The sequence below is a fragment of the Apodemus sylvaticus genome, chromosome 17 (assembly GCF_947179515.1).
Source record: "Apodemus sylvaticus chromosome 17, mApoSyl1.1, whole genome shotgun sequence".
Classification (NCBI taxonomy): Eukaryota; Metazoa; Chordata; class Mammalia; order Rodentia; family Muridae; genus Apodemus; species Apodemus sylvaticus.
Window position 1 is genome coordinate 7,403,725 of NC_067488.1, and position 21,643 is coordinate 7,425,367.

Below are 21,643 nucleotides of genomic sequence, written 5' to 3' on the forward strand. Positions count from 1 at the left end.
AATCCTGTGCTCAAGGAGATACACAGAAGAAGAGAGTGGAGATCTCAGGCCAAGGTCCCATCCTGTGCTCAAGGAGATACACAGATAAAGAGAGTGGAGATCTCAGGCCAAGGTCCCATCCTGTGCTCAAGGAGATACACAGAAGAAGAGAGTGGAGATCTCAGGCCAAGGTCCCATCCTGTGCTCAAGGAGATACACAGATAAAGAGAGTGGAGATCTCAGGCCAAGGTCCCATCCTGTGCTCAAGGAGATACACAGAAGAAGAGAGTGGAGATCTCAGGCCAAGGTCCCATCCTGTGCTCAAGGAGATACACAGATAAAGAGAGTGGAGATCTCAGGCCAAGGTCCCATCCTGTGCTCAAGGAGATACACAGATGAAGAGAGTGGAGATCTCAGGCCAAGGTCCCATCCAGCTAAGCTTATTGTTTGTGTTTGCAGTTCAACAAGGAACTTTTGTCATGTTGTGTTATTACCTGGTTTGTTTTTGTTTGGACTTTTAATCTGGAATGAACTACAGTCCAGAAATGGAGGGCTCATGTATGATTCAGATCTTGAGGCTTACAACAACAGACTTTTGATTCAGATCTTGAGGAATAGTGGCCATGAGGTTAGACCCTGGCATGGTGGTACATACCTTTAATCCCAGGAGACAGATATGCAGATCAGTGAGTTCAAGACCAGCCTGGGAGCATGTTCTAGGTGAAAGAAAAGCTTAAGTGGTGGTACATGCCTTTAATCCCAGACTCGGGAGATATAACCATACAGATATCTTGAGTTCAAGGTCAATCTACAGATTAAGTTCCAGGACAGTCAATCTTAGGTAGTGGAGGAGTTGGAAACCAGAAAGAGCTGATGATAATGTAATAGAACAAGGGGCACCATGTTGTATCTCAAGCTAGCAGCAGAACTTAGGAGCTTTGTCCATTTGGTTTTAAGGGACTACTAGGACAGCCAATGCCAGTTGACTGGAGCTAAGAAGTCAGCAGTGATTAAGAAGAGAACAACATCACTAAGGTGAAATCTTGTGGAAGAGAAGCTGTGTTCCAGAGATAGCCAAGGTTGTACTTTGTGCTGCAGCTAGACTTGGTAATATGTAAATATCACCCAGGTGGTACCACTTTTGAAGGCATAAAGGGGACCTGGAGAGCCACTGAGACTTGACACTGTGAGAGGCCAAGGTAGGCCATTGGTGAAGGTGCAACTTCAGTTACAGTTGACAGCACAGAACTAAAGGGGTCATGCAAAGAAGCTGAGGTGTGGCACCATGAAGGGAGCTGTGGAAGGTTATTGGTGAAGACTTGATGAAGTGGAAAGCCCTAAAGTGTTGCAGATGCTAGTACCGTGCAATGATCACCAAGAACAGCAACAGTTGTGGAATGGAACAGCTAGGCCCTAGAATGCTACAGAGGGCAGAATTGGAGGTGTGACACAAGCCCTCTGGAGGATTCCAGGAGACCATGAGTAGATCCCAGACACTGGAATAAGAGGCTGGGAAGTTGAAGTTGCCTTGGAGATGCCAGGATGTTCAAAAAGCCAGAACAAAGGTGTAATTGACAAGGAAACCTGGTAACAGGGACTGGAACCATCCCAAGAGAAAGAATTGTGTTGCAGTCAACAATGATGAAAGGAGTTGGACATCAGAGATGGAGATGCAGAGTGTTGAGTTTGCCCAGCTGATTTTTGGTCTTACTTTGGTCCAGTATTTCCTCACTATGATGTTTTGGAATAATAGCATATAGCTTTTGATGTTAATCATATGTGATCTGTTTTTTATTTTGATTTTATAGGAAATTACAATTAAGAGATTGTATGAACTTTGGACTTTTAAACATTGTTAAGACTGTGATAGACTATGGGGATTTCTGAAGTTGGACTATGCTCTGACTAGCATACAGAGGCCAGGAAGTGGCCGGTGATGGTTTGAATATGCTTGGTTCATGGGAAGTGGCACTATTAGAGGGATGACCTTGTTAGAAGAGGTGCAGCACTATAGGGGTGGGCTTTGGAGCTCTGCCCACTGTATGAGATTCAGTCTTCTGACTGCCTTCTGATTAAGATATAGAATTCTTAGTTCTATCTCCAGTACCATGTCTGCCTGGATGCTGCCATGCTTCATGCCATGATGATAATGGACTGAACCTCTGAATCTGTAAGCCAGACACAATTTTAAATGTTGTCTTTTATAAGAGTTGCATTAGCCATGGTGTCAGTAATGGAAACTAACTAAGACAATGTATAATGTCTAATAGTTTTTAGACTCTAATTTAAAAAAAAGACTTTTAACCCCAGTAACAACTGTGGGGTGATATGCTTATGAATTGAAAATTGAAATATTGTCTCAAGGTATTATTTACAAATTACAAAATCTCACTTGATTTTCTTATGTATAATTAATAACCAAAGTAAACCTGTATTACCATAGTACCTGCTAGACTAATATAATATTTTGTTCTTCTTAAAATTTAGAAATAGCCAGTGTGGAAAATAGCATTAGATATGTAGTTTTATTCACACTTAGTGAATACTCTTCAGAATAACTCAAACTAAGAATACCTGAGGAAACTGTGGACACTGGTTTTTATTCTTTTGTTTTGTTTGTTTGTTGTAGTTATTTGTTTGTTAAAGTTCAGTTAATATTTTATGTATGTTTAGTAGACTAAAAACTAGTCATCAAGTCTTGTCTAAACTATGCAAAGACAAAATATACAAGTAAGATATTTTAACAAGGTCAGTTTCCATTAACTGATACTAGAATTCCTTAAGTGTTTTTTTTTATGCCACTTGCAGTCATAGCAGATGAGAAAATTCAAGATGCACATGTCTAGCTCTTCTTCCAGGGGTATCCATCCCAGGATGCCTGGGCTACAGCTGTGTACTGTAGTCTTTAAAGTCGGGCACTCTAGTGAGTAGTAGAATTTGACAGCCACTCTCTAGTGATGCGTCTGGACATGCATTGTGTACCTCCTGTGTTCTCCCAGTTGGACAATGTTTATAATTTAAGGGTAAAATTTAGTGTGTGGCTTCCTGCCCACCTGCCTTGGGGAACTGCAAGTTTCTGTAGCTACTCCCCAGAGCTTTGCCTAAGAGGAACAAATCTGTGCTCTGTAGTAAAAGGAGCTGGCAGCCCAAGATAGCATCAGCACTCAGTTGTTTGTGTGATTACCCACATTTTAACTTACTGGCCATGTAAATGCGTCATTATTAAACAGGAAAACAAGAAGTGACTGCTAAGGAGTTAGGTGAAAGGATGAGTGGTAAGCCACTGGAGAACAGAGTGGAGACAGTGAGATGTGGGGGGCAGCCTCACTCCCAGGGACACTGAGCAGCCGAGGGCAGGCTGAATCCCACACAGTGCATCTGGAGTTGTTCTCAGCAGCCATTCAAAGGACCATGACCTATGCCCCCTCTGAGTTACTGTCACGGGTAAAATGAGAAACGCATCTTCTCTCCATGAAGCTTATGTCTAGACACTTGTAAATGTCACTGAACATACAATATATCCTTCTGAAAAGTAAAACGCACTGCAAGACAGGAAAGCAGACTCTCACTATGTTGTTTCTTTTTGATGCCTAATTATAACATGTGCCTGAAGTTTGGGGTTTCTCTTTACTTATTAATAAATTAAGTCTCTTTCTCTCTCCCCCCTCCTCTCTCTCTCTCTCTCTCTCTCTCTGTGTGTGTGTGTGTGTGTGTGTGTGTGTGTGTGTGTCTCAGAAGTTGGTTCTCTCTTTCCACAACAGTGAACCCTGGTGATCTCCTCATATTAAATTCATGTTTCCATGTTTCCTGCTGTGCTGTCTTGTTGCCCTGCACCCACACAACTCTTATGATTCTTTGTTCTATATTTAGGTTATAAAATTATTCAAATTTTAAATTATTGAAAATGTTAAATTATTATATAGCAACCGTTTATAACAATGTTTAGCACAAATATTGTTATTGCTGCTATTTGAAGACAAAATTAAGGCACTTGTATAAAATGTCATCAAAGAGTAAATCTTTACAAATGTCATTGTGCATGTTCGGAGTACTTGCCTCTGTCTAAACAGTGTGCTAAGTATCTTACTTAGTCTCAAATTTCCTTTCACGTTCTTTTAGGCAGTCAGTTATTCCTATTTTCATAGTGAAGAAACAGTATTTAGAAATGTCAGGAACTGGCCTTTGTGTTTTTGACTAAACCCACGTTGACATGGGTCTAGGGATCACTGACTGAGGGTGACGGCCCCACCAGGAACCTCTCTCAACACATTTTATTGCTTCACGGGATTATTTTGCTTCTGTGTTTGTGTGCATGTTTGTTTGTTTGTTTGAAAACAAGGTCTTACACTGTAGCTCAGGCTGACCTAGAACTTACTCTGTAGCTGAGGCTAACCTTGACAAATGGTAATCTTTCTGCTTACTCTCAGAAGTTTCTAGTTACTTCCAAGGATTGTTGTGAAAGTTGGGGATTAGTTGTTGGCTCTAATTGTCATCCAGTAATCAGAGTTCTCATTTGTACATTGGTCAAGTAAGGCAGGAGAAGAATGTTTAACAAGGGGCTAACATTCAATACATGTTAACAGTGTTAGAAGCTATTGTCTGGATATAGTGGTAAGATTAAGGTATTTTGTTAGAACCTGAAAATGTAAATAAAGCATTTTAATAGCATAGATAAATGTTATTTTTTTCTTTCGTTTACTTTTGATTATTTCATATGTAAGTACAATGTGTGTAGATGATTCCCCCATCTCTCCCTTGACTAGAACTACATTTACACACCACTGCTTCGCTCTTTCATTTCCGTCCTCAGTACCTATTTGAACCTAAAGATTAGATTCTGGGGATATCTAAGATACCTATGCAGTGTACTTTTTGCATGAGGTATAAGATCAATTTGAAGGATGTGCAATAGCTAATTTTCATCAGGACCACTCTTGCAAGACCATTTGTGCTTACCAGTCAAAAGTTCCCAATTTTCTGAGATTCAGAAAAACAATATTTACAATTATTATCTTAGCAAAAAAGACTCCATTATTTCAGTGGCGTATGTAACAGGCAGGAGAAAGAATGACAAGAAAGAAAACCATATGTGCAATAAAGAGAACAGCTCAGTGTGAGGCAGGGGCTGAGACCTTGAGCCCTCTTCTCTTTCTAAGCACACAAATGAACGAACGGAGGGAGGGAGAGCTGTGCTGCCTTGGAAAGGACAGTCTGGGCCACTCTGCTAGTGTCTCTGAGTCCCTTAGGCCATCTTCTTGTCTTGTGTTTGCCAAAGAGGACAGACAGCAATCCATCCTTTTCTGATCAGTGCAGCAAAGTTCACAGAAGCTGCCCTGGCAGATGTGGCGTGGAACTACTAAATCCAAGCATCCGAGGGAGCAATAGGAATGTCGTGGCGCCTGTACCCTACAAATCATCTTGCCTGGCTTGTTTAGTAAATGCCCAGAAATGTTAAAGGCAACAGACAACTTCCACTAAAGCCACTCCTCAACGATAAACTAATAGCGATGAGCAGTCAATATTTGTTCTTAAGAAAAATGTACAGTGAGTTCCGGGGATCTGTGCTGAGTTTCCCTCTTTGAGCTTCAGAAGGTCTAGCAGACTTCTCCATGTTAGTTTGAAAGATAGATATGAGATTTAGAGATAGTAATCAGACTTCAGCAAAGTATGTACATTTAAAGCCTGTTCTTAAGCTTAAAAAAATTAATGATTTATTTTTATTTTAATTTCATTTATAATAAAGTTTTAAAGGTAAATTATGATACGTATTTTTTCAAAGTATGACTCTAACCTATTTTATGCTAATAGCCTGAGCTATTACTTATCTTCTCAACATGTGTTCACTTAAACATCTTCAACTGTACAAACACAGCAGTTTGTAGTTTTATATAGATAAATTTGTATCCAAAGAGTGATTTCATGTTAAGATTAGTTTTCAGGATTGATTTTCTTTTTGATTTATTATTTTTGTATGTGGTGTACAGGGGAGTGCTTGTACCTGACTCTGAGGGGACGTGTGTCCTTAGGCACGCCTAGAGAATCAGAGCAGGGCAGCTTCTTCCTCTGCTGCTGCTGTGTCATTGCTCTGGCAGCTGCTCTGGCTGAACCAAAGTTCCTCTTCCTGACAGGGTGTGCTGGCCTGCCTCTGCCCTCCAGTGCTGACGATAAGGACATGCTCAGCCAACCCTGGCTGGCCTGTGGATATTGGAAACTAAACGTAGGGCCTCATGCTGATAGAACTGAGCTCTTTCCCCAGCGTGATTTTTAGAGGCAAAATGGGATTTTTTTTTTTAAATTTCCTTATGGACTCAAGAGTTGGCTCAGCAGTTAATAATACTTGCTGCTCCTGCAAAAGGCCTGAGTTTGTTTCCCTGAACTGATGTGGCAACTCACAACCACCCATAACTCTACCTCCGTAAGATCCAGTGCCCTCTTCTGACCTGTGCAGGCAGTAGGCACACATGGTACACATGCATAAATTCAGGCAAAATATGCATATAAATTAAAGTAATTGGAAATGTTCTTTAAGTGTGATTTTTTACTTTAGTAGTCCTATTTAGTAAAATACAGCATAGTTTATTTTTACAAAATGTTAACAATTAGTAGTCCTTTAGTAATAAGAATAGTGAATTTTAAATTGATATCTGAAGTTATAGGTAAATGAATATGTCTCTAATATTTTGTTATAGAAGGTCTTTTGTATACATATACATATACAAACACATATACAAATGGTGTGGGGCAGTCTGGTGGCTGATGTTGTTCTTCCTATGGGCTTGCAAACCCCTTCAGCCCCTTGAGTCCTTTCCCCTAACTCCTCCTCCATTGTGCTAGCAAATCCTTTTTAAGCTAACGAATAATATGTGGCCTAAGGAAGGTAGACAGAAAAGCATCAGCATAACATGGAGTGCAGAAAAGTCTTTTCCTGAGGCTGAAAAAATGTGTTGGTGGTTAAAGGCTGCTCTTTCAGATGACCTGGACTCGGGGCTGTACCCGCATGGCAGCTAACTCCAGTTCCAGGGTGTTCTGCACCTTCTTCTGGCTTTCCCAGGGCTGCATGTAGTACACAGCCATGCATGTAGTCAAAACAACCATATACACAAAAGAAAGAAATATATCTTTCAAAAATGTTTTTCTTTTTTTTTAGAAGAGTTACTCAATAGTAAAGAGTAAATCTATCTAGAAAGCCTTAGAAACTTATTTTTCACATTTTCCTACTGATCCAGAATTAAATTCATTGAAATTACAAATATTATCTTAGTTCCTAGACCTCTGCTTGAGGTCTAACTTTTTTGGTTCTATTTTTTTTCTTTTATTATTATTGATCATTCCCTCCATTTACATCTCAAATGATATCCCACTTCCCAGTTACCACCTCCACTCACTCCCCCATCCTATGATATCCCACATCTGCCCTCCCCCTTCCTTTTACCTATAAAAGAGTGCTCCCCTAACCCACCCACACTCTCCCGCCCCACCACTCCAGTATCCCCCTACTCTGGGGCATCAAACCTCCCTGAGACCAAGGGTCTCCCCTCCTGTTGCTTTCGGGCAAGGCCATCCTCTGCTACATATGTATCTAGAGCCAAAGATCCCTTTAGGTACACTCCTTGGTTGGTGGTCTAGTCTCTGGGAGAGCTGGGTGGTCAGGCCAGCCTGTTGTCCTTCCAGTGGGGTTGCAATGCCCTCTGCTCCTCCAGTCCTTCTGCCAGTTCCCCACCAGGGTCCCTGAGTTCAGCCTGGTGGTTGGCCCCAAGCATTCACCTCTGCCGCCTCTGCATTGGTCAGTTGCTGGCTGGAACTTCCCAGGAACTGATACACGCGGTTCCTCTCCGCAAGTGCTTCTTGACCATGGCAACAGTGTTGGGTTTGGTGTCTGAAAACATAATGTATCCCCCAGGTGGGGCTGTTCCCCGTAATTTTGATAACAGTTTTTAACTTTATTTTTCATTTGCTTAAAGTTCTTCAACTTTGTCTAAAAGTTAACAAAGTACCAGAAATCCTTATTAACTGTTCTTTCCTTTTGATATCACTGTGAGCTGCCTAGCTCATTCTCTGCAGCATTTAGCCTTCTGGACTTCTCTACCATCATAGCATCCCCTCTCTTTCTTCCAAAGTCTTTGCTTAGCTCCCTGGAAATTGAAATATCTTTAGTTGAATAGGGTTTTTTCCCCTTCAAATTCAGTGTTCTTTCAAATCTACCAACTCAGTATCCCCTTTTAAAACTTTATTCCAAATGACATTTTTGCACCTTTTGACTACATTCATGAATAATGTTCTTCTTTTGCCTCTGTGAAATTTACCATTCTTGCATTTTTCACGTCTCTGAGAACCTGTTTTTCCTCTCTTAGGTCACATCTCTTCTTCCTACCCTTATGTGTTCACTGAGCTGTCTTCTGGACCTTTTGTATCTCCCCTCCTTACACTATTAGCTGGCCTGCCTCAGCCACCCTCCTGTCTTGATGTGCGCCTTCCTGTTCAAATATGTATTGACTCATCTTTTTAGCCTAGACTCATGCCCTAAGCATTTGACCCGAGAGTCCAGTCTCCTCCAGGATCTCTCAGTCAGGAGATGATGTCAGTTCCAGTGTGATAGTTCCTAACTCCCACTACTTGAGCAAGTGCTCTGTCCTCTAGAGACATAAAGCCTTTAGAAGATAAGGGCTTCCCTGTGGCACTGTGTAATTCATCTTTAAGCTGTGCCGTGCTCTCTCGCTCTTCCCTGTTCTTATCCACGATTCAACACATATGTTCATCAAAGCTTTGTTGATCTCTTACTTGCAAGTCTTCCAACAGTGAAATCTTCTTGTGCTGAGGCTTGTGTGTCTTTCCTCTGAGTGTTTCTCGGAGGAAACTTAGACTGACCCTCTAAGTGTTTCAGTCACTTACTACATGCTCTATATAATGACTCTTTGGTCCTTTGTTTGTTTGTTTTCTCACTGCAGAGCCACAACTGCCAGCAGCCCAAATGGAGTCTACACACATTAGAGAAAGATGTTCTTCTGCATAGATTGTTAGACATAAACATTTGCTTCGAATAGGCTGACTAGAGGAAACTCTGTTTGAATGGAAACAAAACAAAACATTGTTTGTCCCCTTCAGTTTCAGCCCTCTTGTGCAGGACCATGGAACACAGACACCAGTTCAGCCCCCACTCATTCCCTTGGGACCTGACATCAAGTAGGTGCATGGCAGGTATTAGCTAAAGGAATCGGATAATTCTCACCAAGATGTTTACTATAGTTGAAACTAGCTGAATAAGAGATATTTGATGGCCAATTACTCAAGGAAGAACAGACAAAATTAGATCATGTCTCTAAGGATAATAAAGTATTAGCTGATGTAAAAATGCAGTGCTTATAAGACTTGTCATCTTTAAAACATTTTAAAATTCTAACTCATAAACTTTGTTCTTAAGTTAACAATGAATGAGAACAATGACACTTCTTATTAAAATATAAAGATATTAAATGTAGTTTATGGAAGTGTGGTATACATGTGTTTTGTGTGTATGTACATGCTTCTGTGGATTACATGTATGAGCTATTGCATATGCATGCATGTGCACATGTGTGTGGACCAGAGGCCAAAATCAAGTGCGTCTTTCTACTACTACTCCTTTTTTTCCTTTTTTTTTTTTCTCATCAATTCAGCTAGAGAATAGAATAGATGAGTAGAATTCATCAATGAGCTCAGGGATCCACCTGTCTCCACCAGTCACCAAACCCAGATTCACACTACCAATGTCCAGCTTATATGTGTGTTCTCATATAAGCCCTCAGGCACTTAACCAACTGGGCCGCCTTCTCAGCCCAGGATTTGTCCTTCATAGCTTACCTGTCTATAGACCTACCTACCTACTTACTACGTACCTACCTACCTACCTACCTATCTACCTACATACATACCTGTCTACCTACCTGCCTGCCTGCCTACCTATGGAAAGAACACAGATAGCATCTGGGAAATGTATCACATATAACAGATACTGGAAAATGTCATCTGAGAATGGCCAAAGTAAATAGTTGGGAAACATGAACACTTCCAGGAATGGTTGTAAGGCAACTCAGAAGTCTAAGACCAGAGGATTGCCTTATCTCATAGCACAGGGTCATGTAAGTCATCAAGCTGGGCAATGCAGAATGACCACAGCTCAAAAAAACAGTAAGGAAAGGAAGAAAAAGGAAGGGAGCCATGAGAATACAGGTTAATATGTATCACAAGTTCATTTTATTTTCATTAACTAACTGTTTACAATCATGATAGAGAAGATGTATTTTTCTAATAATTTAAGAAAGTATTTATAAATTCAAAAAGAAAAAATTAATATGTAGACTAATTTTAAATAATTGTAAGTGTTCAAGTAAGGCGTATTCCTACTTCTTTACTGATTTAGCCTTTACAAAGAGAGGTCTCTTTTTAAAGAGGATACTTAGGATCTCAGGGATCAAATACTATACCCTATGATCTCTCCAGAAGCCTTTGAATGTGTCTTCAGAGACAAAATACTGTCACTAGATTCCCCAAGTCTTCTGGTAGAACAACCTGTGCAATATGTGTTTTCTTGGTCTCAGGTCTCAGGTCTGGGATGTCATCTGAGTAGCTCATTTAATAAGAATAAGCATTTCAAGGTGTGATATTGATGTAGTACAACCAGGCTTTATCCTGTGAGTCCAGCCTATGTAGCTTTTAGATTATCTAATAGCCAGGCTTGGCCCTGCTGCATCATTCATTCACTGTAGGTGATTCGGTTTCATTATTCAGGGTTCAGCTCAATTTTTTCCTCAGAGAAATCTCCCTAAATTTTCACCTAAACTTTCTAGGTCATCATTTCCTGTTTTATGTGTACTTTTCCTCATCACATGCCACTGGTTGTCATGATCATTCATTTATATCTTGCCCTATGGAGTTGTAAATGAGAGGGTCATGAAAACAAGGGCACTCTCTGCTGCAGCTCCTGTGCAGAGCACAAAGCCATCCACACAGCTGCTACAAAATAGATTTTAAGGGGATGATCAGTCCAATAATATTAAATCTTAAACATTAAGCTTTATCACAAATAAAATCAAAGAATTACTATGAGAAAATCTCTCTATCCTTCAGAGAGGTTTTCTTCAATGCTTGACATTATCAGGGTTTCTGGACATGTTAAGAGTTGAAATCAAGAATTTTTTCCTCTTGTTTTATTTTTGAGATCATAATATAATTTTATATAATTTCCCCCCTCTCTCTTTAGAACTTTCCATATACCTCTACTTGGTCTCTTTTACATTTATGTCCTCTTTCTCATTAATTAGTATTGTATAAACCTAAATAAGCCTGTTGAGTCTGTGTAATATTACTCATATGTTTTCAGAGCTGACCATTTGATATTGGATAACCAATTGGTGTGCTCTTGGCCTCAACCCTACACAATGAAACCACAGCAACTAAGGAATGCTGAGAGTGGGAGAAATAGTTTTCTCCAAGGAAAAATTCCTTTTTTTCTGTAGAAGTTTTAGTGTATTAAAATTTTACGTACAAGTTAGCTGTTGGAAATGGAATTTCAGAAATTCTGGGCATCACGTGTGTTCCTTAGCTGAGCTCAAGTAAGTAGTAAGCTATTCTGAGAGCACAGAGAGTTTCTTCCTGACGTGAGACTCAAGATTCTTCCTGATGTGAGACTCATGACCATCATCAAGACAGATATTTTTGATCAAAAATGCTTCACTACTTAGCTAAATATTTTCCCCCAAACTTAGGATATTCACTTTGTGGTATATCACCTCAAAGCACTGAAAATTCTATATTAATGAATTGTATCATTTTAATATAATATGTTCTTATCTAGAACATCCAATAATATTAAAATCTTAAATGTTAAGCCTCTATCATAACTAAAATGAAAGGATTACTATGAGAAATTCAGTTTTCCACATGATTCAGAGAGATTTTCTGTATTGCTCTATTCTATTGGGCTGTCTTGACAGTAGAGTGGATTTCTCTTCCAAGTCTTGCCAGCATTCTTACACAGACAGCAAGCAGCATCATTCATACCCCTCCCCCATGATACCTAGTATTCTTTAAACACTGTCTACTGATGACTACCACTATGTTTGTTTAGATGGTCACTTGGGCTAGAGTGAAGTAAAGCTTTAGAGGTAGTAAAATTAAACAACTTTTTAAGTTCCACATGTTAGGAAAGGAATAATAAATAATACAGAGGATTTTTTTCTAAATAAGGGAACTTTACGTAGATGCAAAATGTTTTGTTCTTATATTTTTCCATACAAGTTATAAGCTAGAATCCAAGGCAGAACACTTTTAAAATGAAATCCCTACCCAACAACTGCCAAGGCTGCAGTTAAAATGCACTTACAGGAACTGAGAAGATGGCGTAGTAGGTGAAACGCTTGCTGTGCGTGCGTGAGGACCTGGCTGGGCGCTCAGCACACATGTCCAGGGTGCACCCGGCAGCTCACTGGCGAGCCATCCGAGAGCCAACGGCAGAGGCAGGGTGAGCCCAGAAGCTTGCCCAGCCAGCTGGTATCCCCGAACCCCTCAGCTCTCTGTTCATCAAGAGAAACTGCCTCAAAAAGTAAGAGGGAGAGCAATAGAGGAAGACGGCACCCCTCACTGATGTTGACCCCTGGCCTTGCTTCATGGGCGCATGGGCACGTGCACTAGAGTCTAACAGCCTATCTCTCTGCAAGAGGCATCTGGAAGAAAACAGTGGGAAGACAAGCTGTGCCTTGCCAGAAGACAGTGCTGGGGAGGTTACCTTGTCCCACCTGAATTTTGTTCACTGTGTGTCTTTGCCCTGCTGCCCTTTCTACACACCGCAGTTTCTGCTGCTGGACCTTCTGTCAAATACACCACTCACTAAGTCTCCACGTTTCTCCTCACTTCCCAGAGGCACACATCATAAAACATTTGTTCACATGTAAAACATCTCATTTGCAGTGCTGTTCAATGGGAATTCTGAGACTAAGCCACTTAGCTGTATTTTTTTAAACTTATCAATTGATATATTTGATTTAATGTACTCATAAATCTTTATATAGTGCGGATGTCTTTGGACAATATTTAAAATACTTTGTAGAGAGGATATATTACTTTCTTCCAATAATACTAGATTTGGCTTTTAATTTTGTTTCCTAATGCACCTTAACAACTATAATTTCATTGTAAAATTGATCATTTCCTTTGACAATTTTATACTCCATACCTTAAAACTACAAAATATGTAAAGTTGGTATTTTCTAAAACCAAAACTTAGAAACACAAAAGTCATATTTAAAAATATGGAAACATTGTCTGGAACTGAGCACCCTGCAATTAATTATTACAGTTTAATAACACCACAGGAATAGCTAGAAAGCCATAGTCTTTAATTCATGGAATTCCATGAAATTCATGGAAAATTCACTGCTTTTGCACTTAGGTAAAGAAAATTTACTGTTGATCTCTGCTCGCTCTTTTCTTATGCCTCTAATAACTTATTTTATTTTATTTTATTTTATTTTATTTTATTTTATTTTATTGTTGTTGCTGCTGATTCCCTTTGTTTATCCTGAGAAAAACCAGAATAAACAAATGGACACTAGAAGATATTGCTTGAAAACAGTTAAAGCTACTTTTAGTACGGTGGTACTATGTGTTTCATATGTGTTTCCTACATTTTCATGTGCATGAATATTTTGCCATATATTTATGTTTTCTACTGCAACAAACAAGCACCCTGTACAGATAATTCTGTTCATTTTTATGCTCTCATTATTTTTTATTATGTACCTAAGTGGTTCATCAGCTCATGCATCCAGACTTTCTAAATTGACTGGTTTAGCTGCTCCAGGCTTCACTTCCTGTTGCTGTAATAAAAATATCCTGACAAAAGCAGCTCATGGGAGAAAGGCTTCCTCTTAGCTCACAACTCCAGGTTGTCCCTCATAGTAAAGAAGTCAAGGGGAAAGGACCCCAGCAGCTAGGCAAGACAAGCAGAGATAGGGAGAGGGAGAGGGAGACAGAGAGGGAGGGAGAGAGAGAGAGAGAGAGAGAAACTGGGTGTCTATGTTGTACCCAGCTCATGCTCTCCTTCTTATATAGTCACACACAGACACACACACACACAGACATACACACAGATACACACACAGACACAGACACACACACATACACACACACACACACACACACACACATACACACAGTGCACCCCTTTAGTCAGATCTCTTCCACATAACTTCCTGTAATCAGGGCAATCCCAATAGACATACCCCAGACCAAGCTAATCTAGACAGCCCTAATTGACACCACCTTTCAGGGTTTAAATTTGCTTGTGTTCTTTATAGTAGGGCAAATCCCTATATAATATGTATCTCAGTAAAAGGGAGCTACAAATATCTGCTTCCCATCTCCCAGCAAGCATATATTTATTTATGTTAATCAGTATTAACATAAAACTTTGAAAAGGATTTTTTGTTATTGATGATAATAATCAATAGATTTGTTCCGTTGTATTTCTTTTTTCCATTAGGTATTTTTTTACATTGTCATTAATTTTATAATAAGTATAATTACAGATAAAACTGTACTCCTTGTTGAGTTTTACATTCACTTAAATCCTGAAAGTTGAATTTGTAAGCTAAATAATACACTTTTAAAAAATATTTTATGCATATTGCCAAATTTCTCTTAAGGACTATATCACTGAACCAGGTACAGTGCATGTGCACCAGTAATCCCAGCACCTGGAAGGCGAAGGCGGGAGGCGTGTCCACCGTGGGCCAGCTTGGTTAAAGACCACGTGCCAGGTTAAGCCAGTGCGGTATCACCAAGACACTGTCTCAAACCCAAGGAAACAAACATAGAAACATAAACAAGCAAACTACTAGAAAACCAGTGAGAGCCTCACTGGTGCACTCATGTCGGTGTTGAAATTGATCACATTTCAGACCCTTAAAAACTTACTCTCTGGCGTAATTTCTATTGTGACAAGACTGTTTTCCCAACCACAGTGACAGTTCAAAAAGTTCCCAAAGGATGCATTTGTTTGTTTGGTTTAGTTTAGGTGACACCTAGTGAGGGAAGGACAGGAATCCTCCAGATGTGAGGGGGATGGCTGTGCATCCTCTCAGCCCTGGGCTAGTACAGGAGGGAAAGCTCACTCGGTCCACAAAACTGTCAGTTCTTCCCAACCGTAGACGCCCAAAGCTATGTTAAAGTGAGTCTACCTGTCCATATAACCATAGTAACATCACCACAATGTTTATCTGCTGATCTACAAACTGCTTTAATAGTTTCCATTATTATTTTTTATTTTGATTATGGCCTTTGTATCCAACTATGCAAATTAAGAAGAAAAAGCATAAGATGTAATAGGAAATATTGCATATTGTCTGGCTTGCTTTTTACATAGTAGTTTAGGTGGTTCCTTAGTAAGATGTGCATACCGCTGCCCACCTCTATGCAACTGAAGTGCTGGTGTGTTGCTGTGGCACATATGTCTTTATCCTAAGCCTTCCCCTGAACGGAACTCTCACCTTTCTGAGGCGTTTCTTTCTCTCCTGGGAGCATGCTCCGAAACTCAGATGCTAAACCATTGTGCTTATTTACCCCAGACTCATGAGCCATCTAGTTAGGAAGGTGTTTCCTAGGTCCAGATGTTCTACTTCAGAAGGCTTCACACAGCTTTACTGAATGATGGCAGCTGCAGTGGTGACAACTCTCAGAAGGAAAGCAGAATCTCCATAGTTCTTGCTCTAAACCTAACATTGGCCTGGAGCTATCTTGTGTTTTCTCACTCTTTAAATAAGGGAACTTAAGTTACAGAAAGTCAAAACAGTTCTGCCAAGGTTACATGGTTAGGCAGGAAAGCCAAAGATCAAACTCTGTTGTCCTGAATCAGTGCTGTGTACTTTTCCAGCATTATGAAGGGGCTGTAATAAAACCATTTAGACATTTAATCCCCCTGTATTGTTTAATCACAGGTCTAAATGTCATTACTCTTGTTGATAATATTGTGATTTTGAAGGACTTTACCTTCTCCAAATTCCTAAATATTATAATTTTCATTTATCGGCTTTTTCTTACAAATTATTTAAAATAAATATTATGGTTTTGTAAATGATAAGCCTAAGGCTCAAAGTAGAAACAGTCGTTCTTCACAATGTGTCCCAGAGGTCGCAGCACAGCCGGGATCCAACTGTGAAACTGCCCCCACAGAGCTTTACTCTATATTCTCTTATTTATTAAGAGAACAAATTTAAAAATTGTTAGTGTAGGGTACTGTAAAAATAGAAACACTGATTTTACTCTCTGCCTCCTTTCTCACTAAAATTAATATGAGGGATAAAATAGTTCAATGTAGTTTTAAATTTTCACACTGGCCCTTTTCCTTTTAAATATTTGGAGATTTTTGTTAGGTGTTTCTTTCTTTCTTTTATTAGTCATGTGCTGAACAGTCCCATCCATTCATTATCAGGGCCAAAGTCAAGCCCAAACGATGACTCCAGTGTCAAATCAAACTGATGATGCCTACCCCAGGTCCCTAGTCCCTGCAGAGGCCGTGTCCTTCACAGGGCCCCAGGTTTACAAGGAGCAGCTGGGGAGCATGTGTGCAGAAGTTTCACCCCCACTCTGCCGCCTACTGCTGCCCAGAGCTGGGAGACTCTAGAGGTCTTTCTTGGTGATATTAGCCTTGGAGAGAGTCTTGTCTGTTCCCATGTTTCAGTGGTTCTTTACTTGCTTTCTGACTCTTTCTAAACATGAGGGAAGTCTTTATTTTTGAAAACTTGAACTAAGACAGTAATTCCAAAATTAAGCAATGAGAAACAATCTTTTAATGCTATTAAATGCAACTCAAATGTAACTGTTATTAAATCCCTTAAAGCACGTGTGGCCTTGCTGCAAGGCCCACTCGTAAGTAAGCCCCTGACTCTTCATCCATGCCCCAAGAGTAGAAATTGTGAGTCTGCCAGTATACTGTGTACTGACCTTGAGGCTAGCCTAGAACGCACTAGCCTCCTGACTCCATGGTGCTAGGACTAGAAGTGGGTACCACCATGCCTGCCCAGTCTGGCTCTTTGGAGAGCTGCCTTATGTGTTACAGTTGTCTGGATAGGGAATAAAACATATTTGAGAGTATACTACTTGAAAAACTTTAAATCCTAAAAATGCATTCCAATAATGATAAAATTTGATTGTTGTATTCCTGATACTTCATCTAAACTACCTCTTCTGTCTTTTCCCTTGCCCCTCATCTTCATTTGTAATGCTCCACCGGCTGACAGTGTCTTTACATCCAAAATGCAAAACAGACAGATGGGCGTGTCAGGGAAGAGCATTACCAAAAGCACCAGCATCAGTGGAGACATGTGCTCGCTGGACAAGAATGATGGCAGCCAGTCCGACACTGCAGTGGGCGCGCTGGGTACCTGTGGCAAGAAGCGGCGATCTAGCATTGGGGCCAAAATGGTAGCTATTGTTGGTCTCTCACGGAAAAGTCGCAGTGCCTCTCAACTCAGCCAAACCGGTAGGACTTTTTTTGTTACTCTTGACTTCTTATTTGAGTTGTTGTTACAATACGCGTTTTTTTCATGTCATTTTATCACAGTAGTGTGTGGATGGTGACATCGTCCAGAGGAAAAGGACAGTTTTAGACTAGTTCATCCCTTTGAAATGAAACAGTGATTTTTTTTTTCAGCGATCAAAAACCCTGCTTCAAAGTGAACTTTGGCCACCGTTGGAAATGTGTGTCTCTGCTCCCCGGGGAGAAGCCCTGGCCACTAACTGACACTGCTAATGCCTGGGAGGCAGCTTTGATCTGCAGGCTTTGCTTTCCTCTAGGTTCCTCACTGGGAAACTTACCACATTAATTTCCATCCATAGCAATTTGCAATGGAGATGACACCTCATATTTTGTGTTTATTGCTGACGACCTAAGTTTCTTTTCAGCGTGTAAGCAACATTCACCAGTACTATCAATTTCCTCACTGAGTCTTCATTTCCTCCAGAAAACTTCAAACACCAGTATTCTTCAGCTGCTGGGACCGAAAGGGTTTTTTTCTGCTGACAGTGAAGATATTCAAGGCTTTGCTACTTTAAAATTCGGTTTCTAATTACATCAGCAAAAATAAATTATGTACAACACTCCTACTCAGAAAAGCCACTGGTAGCAATTAAGAAATTTGTGAGTCAAAGCAATGTCTTTTTTTCAAATAGATGTTGCTAATTAAACATTAGAACCCTGGTATCTTGAAAATAATAGCATATCTTCTACTTAAACAAAGGCATGTAATATGGTGTTCTTTTATAGCAAAATAAATTATAGGCAACTGGATTAAATCTAATTTCTGTTTGGATGCTAGGGGTTTTTATTGGAAATCTGAGTTTATAGCTACAACACAAAATAATTTAAGCTTATGTTGCTCGTGGTCCTGGCTAATCTTAGTTTCACAATCATACTTTTCAAACCATATTGGAATAGTTATTTGAGAATATTCTTTGAATTCTGCTACAACACTCTATATTGATGTAGATTTTTTATTGAAATTTTTGGTGTTTTAAAATGCTATTTTTAATGTTTATATAGAAACATAATTTTAGTTCATAGATGCACAGATTACCTTTAAATTATTTCAAAAATAATTAATACACATAATTTAATGTTTTCTTGGCATAACTGATGTTGGGATTTTGATTGACAGATGTCTTTGTACTTTTTAGCAATTAAAACTTTATTGCGATTCCTTATTTAAAATGTGCAAACATCTGTAAATTTGAAGTTGCTCTAAAATAGTCTATGTTTAATTGGTGAAGAAAAGCAGACCTCTGCCTATTAAGCTGCATTAGATCAGAAGCAAAGCAGTCCTTGTACTGCAGAAAACCAGGACAGCTGTGTGCTGGGCATTCCAAACAGGCTCGAGAAAAGGCATTAAGGAATGAAGATGCTATGGCGCTTAACTCTGGAACAGTAAGCACTGCATACACTTTTTGAAATATCACATTCAATTAAGATGAAATTTTGTGTCAGTAAAAAAAAAAAACACTTATTTTTTTATTAAAGTGAAAAATAAGACTAAAACTTAGATAGTATCTAGTATTAACCTATATAATAAATTTTACTTAATGAAATCTTTGGCCAATATTGAGAACTTGTGTATCAGATGCATCAAGCACGAAGACAAGCAAAAGTCATTTATTCTCTCATGTTTCAAACCTAGTCAGAAACAAATATGTCCTATGTTGCTCCCAGAGTCTATGTCGGTGGCAGAACGCTCACACACGGACCACTGTAGATGTGAGGAAATAAGGAGGTGGCTCAGAGCTGCCCCCGAGTCTTTGTCTGCATCCATTGGTAGATCTCCATACTCTTGACACATATTTTGCACAGAAGAGAAGTGTGTGAGGAGGGACAAAGAGGAGTGAGTCTGATTCAGAATACCTTGAACTGATATCTGTGGGAGTCCCCAGTGCAGATATCCCAATCATGTCACCTAGGCCCATCTACTTCTTGACGGAATGAGAGTTACAAAGTTCAGACTAGGTAATAGACTGCTTAATAGATAGGAGCAGTGAAGTGAGGCAATACTCGTTAGAGGGTTGGATTTTAGGGTTGGGTTCAGACGGAGGTTGCCAGAGAAGATGTGCTTTCTATGCATAGTCATAGAGTTTTATCTTTACAAATACTGTAATGTTGATGAACTTAAATTTTTTCAATGTTCCCTGCTACGTAGCCTTTTTCTATGTATTAGAGCACAGAACCTAAGGCCTTTTTGTCATTGTTTCCATTAATTATTCATAAGTACTATACTAAAGTACTATACTAAAGTACTATACTAAAGACTTTTATCATGTTTAAAATTGGCAACTATTCCTAAACTACCAAGCACCAACTTGGTAGTTTTGACCTAGTAACAACAGAATTTAGATCATCTATGTTCAACTACAGAAATGCTAAAAGAATTTGTAATATACATAGCTGCACGGGCACGTGTGTGTGTGTGTGTGTGTGTGTGTGTGTGTAAAACAGGTTCTCTTTTAAACTTATCGTCTTTTCCTAATAAGTAACTGAGTCCAGTTAGTATTGCCCATGTATTCATGGGTGTGTGACTCTCCACTGGATCATGGATTACCTAGTAGTGGCTACACTCCCCAAAGAAAGTCCCTCTTTCTTCTAAGCTGGGTGGATTAATGTCCATCAAATGTTTCCTCATCACCACCATGTCATCTAGTAGTGTCTTATTGTTACTGCTTATACAGAGACTAAACTCTCTAAAGCTGACTGGTTGGTGGTGGCTCACACCTCCACTCAGGAGGCCGGCCTGGTCTACAGAGTGAGTTCCATGACAGCCAGAGCTACACAGAGAAACCCAGTCTTGAAAAATCAAAACAAACAAGTCTAAAAAGTTATTGTTAAGGAAATGTCCTTTATGCCTGCAGATGCAAATTGTCTTGTCTTATATTTTCCCTTTCTATACATGCAGGTTTTAAGTTATTCATTTGCTAGAGAATTCATGTATCATTTTATTTGTTTTCCTGTCACAAATCGAATCACTTGGGTTCAAATTCTAATTGAATCACTTGGGTACTAAGATTCTTATCTGTATTTTTACATAGATACTTTCTATAACCTCTGAAAAAAGACATTTTTGCAATTAATGTAGCAAATTTCAGACTCAATGAGGTAGAACGTAGGTACCAACATATATACCAACATGGGGGAGTCATTTTGACTACTGCTATTAATATTAATAGTAAAGGAGGATAGAAAAGATAAGAGATTCAAAATACATACTATAATTCAGTTTTTAAGTCTCTATATCTTATATACTTTCTTGGTGGCGATGCAAGAAGAAATGAAAGTCAACTTTCACAATTTACATGTATTTTTACTAAAGAACACATCCTGTTACTTTTAGAATTTTCCTAGCATATTTCTAGTTATTAAAATATATGATTAATCATAGCAATGATTTGTTGTGTACTTTTTGCATCCTTCAGTTTCTAAATCATCATACGATTTCACACATCCTAGCTTCGTGGAACACAGACCTGACTCCAGAGTTAGTCCTGATGTGACGCCTTACCATCAGCTGTGTGCTTTGTAATTAGTTCTTTTCATATCAGCAGAGGGAAAACTTCCTTTCAAAGTAAAAATTCCTCTGGGTAGAACTTTATAGCCTTTACTTAATTTAATTGGTTACAAATTTAAGGTATAAATAGCCAAAAGCAACTGTTCATGGAAATATTCAGTAGTTGCCTAGTAAGTGTAAATAAGTAAAATAAAGAGCATATTTTTGATCCAAGAAACACATATAAAGAAAAGGAATCTCTTAATTTTGTTGGAACTAAGTGCTTGAGGTTTTCTGAATATCTGGCTATCTGTAGAAATGCAGTTTTGAGGTCAAGGCCATCTGTGAATTGTATCTTGGGTATTCCGAGCTTAGGACAAAATGACAACCGAAAGATTTGGAAAAGATCTTTACCAACCATACATCCAATAGAGGGCTAATATCCAATATATACAAAGAACTCAAGAAGATAAAGTCCACAGAACCAAATAACCCTATTAAAAATTGAGTACAAAGCTAAACAAAGAATTCTCAACTGAGGAATATGGAATGGCTGAGAAGCACCTAAAGAAATGTTCAACATCCTTAGCCATCAGGAAAATGCAAATCAA

At 39.2% G+C, this 21,643-nt stretch overlaps 1 protein-coding gene across 29 annotated transcripts in view; it reads left to right on the forward strand.

Annotated features, from left to right (window-relative positions):
• The window catches only part of Rims2 (regulating synaptic membrane exocytosis 2), a 540,571-nt gene that overhangs the window by 454,204 nt on the left and 64,724 nt on the right, over nt 1-21,643 (forward strand). For 7 of the 29 annotated variants that reach the window (XM_052160857.1, XM_052160860.1, XM_052160859.1 and 4 more), the window contains one exon: nt 17,250-17,491. The exons of the other annotated variants lie outside the window; for them this stretch is intronic. In XM_052160857.1, coding sequence (XP_052016817.1) covers nt 17,250-17,491 — 242 coding nt within the window. The remainder of the gene's footprint in view (nt 1-17,249; nt 17,492-21,643) is intronic. 29 annotated transcript variants of the gene reach the window in all.